Here is a 6,193-nt window from a genome sequence, read left to right as displayed (position 1 = left end):
CCTAGGTAGGTAGTCGGTGCGTGCCGTTTTTTCTTCAGCCCCGTGAGAAGGTGGGCCTAGGGTGGGTAGGTACCCACTAGGTAGGAAGGGTAGGTACCCGTAACCCGTAACTCGTACTGCAGCATGGCGGCCTCAATCCACAGGGCAAATTCCATGTGCCAGTACTAGTGCCTCGGGACTATTGGGACTATACCACATTTTGTGGTATAATTACCACAAAACAGCCCAATTTTGTGCATCCAGCACTACTCACAGGGTGGCATGATCATGGGTTTAGCAGTTTGAAAGTGTAGGTACTTTGTACCCAAAGTTCGGATGGCTGACCGGTCCTGCCCGCCCCCGGACCGTATTGCCCCCGCCGTGGTGCGAGTGCCATCATCGAGCAGATTTCGACCATGGGGCTAGGTGGGAAGTAGATTTGACAGCGACGCTCGTGTTTCCGCCCCTAGCCTCTGCATTTCTAGCGTCATATTCTTTGAAAGTAATCTGTGTAAGATTATTACAGCGTTCCCGATCACATTTGATTCCTCCTGAGCGAGGGTGTGAGCGTCATGCATGAGCATTCGCACACCAAATACCAATCAACGCTCAAAAACCCACATCTTAGCGCGATCCCCCCCTACGCCGCTGCCACCACCGCTATGGCCGGGACCCCTCGTCCGATTTGTTCTATGTACCCATATAGACTCGCTGTGGACGGGGTTTAGCATCGCTGTGCCGTCCAGCATCTTTCTGGGGGTCAACCTGGTGGCGCCTCAGGGCGATTCTAGGCGCCGTAGACCGCACGGCTGCAGTTCTGTACCCCCTGCCGGTTTTTTTTCTTTTTTCAAGACCGGGACGTGCAGCGCTCGCGTCCGACCCCCGCGACCGCATCACCGTGCGTTGCCGCCGTCCGCCAGCGGCATATCCCCCGCCGCCCGCCACAGCTGGCTTTACCCATGCTCTGCCACATCCTCGTCACTGGATGTGTGCGGATGTGCATGCTGCGATATTTGCGGGCTGTCCGCTGATGCAGTCGCGCGATCTGCAGCTGCCGTCGCGCGACTAGCGCAACCTCGCATTAACTTTTTCGGATTTTATGAAAATTCTACCAAAACTCAGGGGGGCGGGGACTTCGGGACCTGTGGTACAAAATCTGTGGTAAAAATACCGTACTACCAATAGTCCCGAGGCACCAGGTACCTACCTAGGGTACGCGCTGACAAACGGGCATGCAGGAACGATGACGTAGGTACCTAAGGATACCAAACGTACGTAGGACGTAGGTACGAGTAGTCAGAACTCAGAAAGCTCAGAAGTCAGAAGTTACGAGGTACGTGTACGCAGTACGTTCTAGGGTTGTAATTCATATTTTACGTGAACGTTGATCGATCGTGTTTTATTCGCGCGCCATATGGGCACCCTGCACAGTACGGTAGGTACGTACACGTACATGCGTTCGATCATGCGTAGTGCGTACATAGTACATACACTACACTTCTACAGCGTCAAATTAACTCGGCCGCCCTTTTTTTTTTACACCCCCGGGCAGGTGAAGGCCGCCCATATATGAAATATGATCGGCATGCGGAATGCAAAATTGCAGGACAATTGCGGACAATAGATAGTAATGGGAAAGATAATAAAGTACTTGGATTTTGGAACGACGTTAGGTATAGGTATCCCTACGTGGACCAGTGTACGCAGACCGCAGCACGTCCTTTTTCCACCCCTAGTTTTGTAATATTTTTGCACATTTTGATTTTGACGTCAATATTTTATCACTACTATGTTTTTTTTTCACCCCCGGGGAGGAAGGTAAAAAAACCCCTGGCCATCACTACTATGTATTCGCGATTCGCGCGCCATATATATCTGCAAAGTACGGTATCTACGTACACGTACGTGCACATTCGCATGTGGTCATGTGGAACGACGGTAGGTACGTCTACTTGTGTCCGCAGATCGTAGTACGTCCAAGCTGTTTTATCATTTTTGAGTAGGTAGGGTACCTACCTACCTGCTTTCAGTTTGATCGATATCGCGATTCGCGATTCGCGCGCTGCATATCTGCAAAGTACGGTAGGTGCGTACAGGTACGTGCATGCGTCGTGACCTCGTTGACGATCCGCACGGCTAAGTTGAACGAAAATAATCGAATATACTGCGTTGAAATCACGAACATCGGACCGCTGGGAGCTATGCGCGTACTGATAAACCTCCGTGTCAAAGATTCGTATGACGGTACTCGTAGTACAGGGTACATACTAGATGGGTACAAGTGACAGCTAACACTCATTTCACGCGGACATGTACGTACGATCGATGACATTTTAGAACTTACAAGTGACAAGTCACTTATTGTGCGAGTGGTACGGTTGGTACTGTACCGCACACACTGGCTTTGCGCACGCAACCGCTGGCATGCACGTGGCGGGTTGTGGAGTCTTCAGAGAATTCGGCTTAAACGCTGCCACGCGGGCTGTTTTGCATAGCAAAGTTGCGACACCTCTCTAGAGTCTCTACTGCCAAGGGTACGTTCAGACTCCCAAAAGATAGCTACAGTGCTATCATCGTAGCACAACCTTAGTGACCCCTACGCGTTGACATCGGTTCCTCTAGTTGCGATAGGCCTCAAGTGGTTGATGGAAGCCATCAGTTCAGGCAAGAAAGTAAACTAGGGGTGACATCCTGGGCTGGTCACTGCCTCCCTAAACCGACTATCAGGAGGGATCTATAGTTCTCTTAGTACTGTTGGCAAAGCTTCCAAGGCGGTCTGGCCTGGATACCAGCCACCAGCTAGGTCAGGTGTGAACTCGGCCACAGATACCCTCACTCAGATTAGGGATCCAGGAGATAGCAGAACTGAGAGCATTGGGTGCTGTCAATACATTGGAAGTGCCAGCGGCCGGGAGGCTTGAGGCCAACAACCCAGCCTGCCGACATGTCAGCATTTGGAGGATCGCGAGGTACAGCCCCAAAGCCCCCGGAGAAGGGCGTGTTTCCTCTGGATCATTTCGGGGAATGTACAGAGGTGACAACCCATGACCCTACACTTTGTAGCATGCCTGTCTGTTCCATGCTGTCGCCGGGATGCCGGGCAAGAGAATGTTTTCTGAGCGGGGCACCCATACAGAAGTGCTGCAGTCAGAGGCCAGCGGCGGGTAGCTTGATGCAGGCGCTTTCTAGCAACAACGCCACCCCTGAACCTTGTGATGCAGTCAATGCGGGCATATTTGAAGTGCCTGAAAGAAAATAACAACAGGATGGAGCCGTGCAAAGCCTTGTCGAAAACATATCTGGAATGCAGAATGTCACGGTACGTTCTGTGATACCGTGTGACTGTCTGAGTTTGCAAGAAGACAACCCACATGTTGATCTTTGCCGTCTATTCTGCTGCATCTACGCTACGTGTGTTGCATGTTTCCCGCAGAAATCTTATGGCTCCTCAGGACCTACGCGAGTTGGGGTTTAAAGAGGCTGGGGGCGATCAAGAGCAAAGCCCCGTCAGTCCATCCAAAGCGCCACATCAGCCAAAGGAAGAGGCTCAGGGATTCGTTGCAGGGCTGAAACGCTTCAAGTGATGCATAAGTGTGCAAGTGCACAGGAATAAGCCAAAATCCGTGCGCATGGTATCTATATCCCATGCATCTGCCGTGACTCCACACGCTTTTCCACAGGCTCAGTAGGATGAATGGCCCGATATAGTGGTGCACTGGACAGCAGTGTTGATGGATTTTCCGTGAATTTCATACATCCCCTACAGCATCACATTAAATGAATATGAAAAAGTAAGACAGAAGCTATTCACCGGGCTGAGATCAGCGTACTCTGCCACCCCTTGGGGAATTAAGCATTGTTTGTTGCTATGGTATTCGTGTGAAATTGTGGCTCTGCATTGCCGGAATCGTGGAGTTTGAGATGAGATGAGTGTATGGATGCATTCAGCATCACATGACCACTCCACAGTCAAACAGCTGAGGACACTCATGATGCATCGAGCGCTCTATGTGATGCTGTGATCTCAGATTGCAAGCTTGCCCTTGCTCGTCTGCCACTTTCTTACAGTCCAGAAGTCAGTAACAGCTTTGCGGGTTGCTGTATCCCGCCACCCCCCCTGTGGAACACATTACTGCACCATCACTGCATCAAGAGCTGAGCCCCGCACCCACAACACATCTGTGGCCTGTGCTGCGAAGTCCAGCTGGTAGAGACAGACACACAGACAATGGAAGCGAGCGATATATAGACAGGGAGGAAGGGAGAGACTGCTGTTATTTATACGGTTGACCTGCACACTCCCAATGTGGCACCACTGTCCCACCCTCACGGTGGATAAGATGCCGGCGCCTTCATGGGTCTTCTCTGCTGTGCCATGTCTGACATGTAACTGATCCTAGATACATAGATAGAGGGAGGAGGGAGGGAGGAAGAAAGAGATAGATAGAATACTGAGAGTGAGAGAGAGAGAGAGAGGAGAGAGAGAGAGAGAGAGAAAGAGAGTACAGTAAGCACATTCTCGGTACTTCCGAAATGACAAATGTGTCGCATCAAGTCCACTGTGCCCAGGTCTGGTGCATGGATAATGCAATTTGTGCTTTTCGGCCTCTGGAGATTGTTCTGGGAACGTGTTTTAGTAGGTTAATTAGTCGGTGCAGCAATCAGACACAGAGGAATCGATTTCCGACATGCACCGGTGCGTGAGATTAAATGTGCGCGAGTGCTTGACAGGCACCTTGCAGAGAATTGGGACATGACTATACCAGCGTCAGTCTTGTTGCCACATCAGCTCTCTGCCACTGCTGGAATTTTAGTGAATGGGCATGATCATGTGCCAGAGAATGGTTGCTGATTTGCCACTTTGCAAGTACAGCCTGTATAGAGAGTGCATGTGTGGGACAAACGGCTTCGCGATGTCGCAATGTGTGGGACATGCAGCGGCGCAGCTTCGGCGCCTCACAGCGTATCAGATGGGGAGGAGGGGGGTGTTATCGATCGCGACCATGGCAATTTTAAAAAAATATATGTTTGCTGTATGTACAGCTTCAACCTTAGCCAGGGTGGCCTGCTCTGAGCGCTATACACAGGTGTTGCGTTGCGGCAACTAGTTAGGTTCGAAGCTCCTGCTATGCAACTTGGGCTACAATGGTTATCCAGTGCGTCCGATGCGATTTATTCCGGATAACGAAACGGTTTGGCGACTCCTCGGTTGCACCCTCACTGGATACTGCCGTCTCGACAGTGCTAAAGTACGACTCTGTCCTGGACTTGGGCTGCGAGATGCTCGTGCAGCCGATATGTGAAGCAGTCAGCTCCGGCACCGATGCCTTGCAAGGCGGCGGTCACCAGTTTCGACACTGCCGAGGTGCTGTCGTGAATAATGATTTTCTCGAGACTAGTTTTGTTCAGCATCAGGGACAGGCCCAGGATAGTGTTGCAGAGGTCGTTGTGATCTGTGACCTGAAACCATGGAGTGAGCACCGCAATGTCACTGAAGTATTCGCACATTTCGTACAGCCGAGAGTCTGACCGTACTGTCTCGACAGCGACGAGGCGGTCCAATAGGCACATGTCCTTCCGGTCAGGCTTCAACAAAGCGGTCATTCTGATTTGAAAATCTTCGATCATCGACACAGGAGCTGACCCAGCCCCGAGGTAGTTGGCCTCATAGACGGAGAAGACGTTTCCTGGCTGCTCGTGTACTGCGCTTGCGAGCACCATAGCGGCCAAACCCAAGCACTGAAACCGATCCAGCGGCACAACCTCGAGGGCCACGAATCTGTCCACGAAATCGACAGCGTGTTGGTACGTCCTGGATGAAATTTGGCAGTGATATTGAACTTCCCGAAGCCAGTTCACTAACATCTTCCTGCGAGTGGGGCTCAGCTCAGGGTTGAGACTGATCTGGGAATGACAGCGATCCACAGCCGTAGTGCAGCTGGACGGCCTTCCGGTGTGTTCGGCGGCTTCAGGAAACGCATGCAGATCGCCGCCTCGTCGTGGGCATTCCACGCAATCCGTCAAAGGAAATCCCATCTCTCTTCAAATCGGGTATATGGATGATGACCTACAAGGGAAGGTGCAGAGCGCTCGAACTTCAAAGCCCCGCGGCGACCGGGAAGATGTGCACGGGGCGAGCTGGAACCTGCTGTATAATATGAGGGCGTGGCTAACACTTTCAGGACCGCAGTGAACGCAGTTAAACCTCACATTC

At 51.7% G+C, this 6,193-nt stretch overlaps 1 protein-coding gene across 1 annotated transcript; it reads left to right on the top strand.

The window, feature by feature from the left end:
• Window positions 1–2,804: 2,804 nt before the first annotated feature.
• LOC142358502 (cytochrome c oxidase assembly protein COX19-like) lies at window positions 2,805–3,684 on the top strand. The gene is made up of 3 exons (XM_075409896.1): window positions 2,805–3,013; window positions 3,201–3,298; window positions 3,413–3,684. The coding sequence occupies exons 1-3, from the start codon at window positions 2,924–2,926 to the stop codon at window positions 3,561–3,563; spliced, it is 339 nt and encodes a 112-aa protein (XP_075266011.1). The 5' UTR covers window positions 2,805–2,923; the 3' UTR covers window positions 3,564–3,684.
• Window positions 3,685–6,193: the final 2,509 nt, after the last annotated feature.

This window comes from Convolutriloba macropyga, unplaced genomic scaffold (genome assembly GCF_964194025.1).
Source record: "Convolutriloba macropyga unplaced genomic scaffold, txConMacr16.3 SCAFFOLD_4368, whole genome shotgun sequence".
In the NCBI taxonomy this organism is placed as follows: Eukaryota; Metazoa; Xenacoelomorpha; order Acoela; family Convolutidae; genus Convolutriloba; species Convolutriloba macropyga.
Note: the sequence above shows the minus strand (reverse complement) of the source record. Positions and strands in the feature narration are given on the sequence as shown.

Coding starts and splice junctions, on each gene's coding strand:
- LOC142358502 (XM_075409896.1), top strand. CDS start 2,924: ATGTCAGCATTTGGAGGATCGCGAGGTACAGCCCCAAAGCCCCCGGAG. Junction 3,014..3,200: donor ATTTCGGGGAATGTACAGAG/GTGACAACCCAT, acceptor CTTGTGATGCAG/TCAATGCGGGCATATTTGAA. Junction 3,299..3,412: donor CTGGAATGCAGAATGTCACG/GTACGTTCTGTG, acceptor TGTTTCCCGCAG/AAATCTTATGGCTCCTCAGG.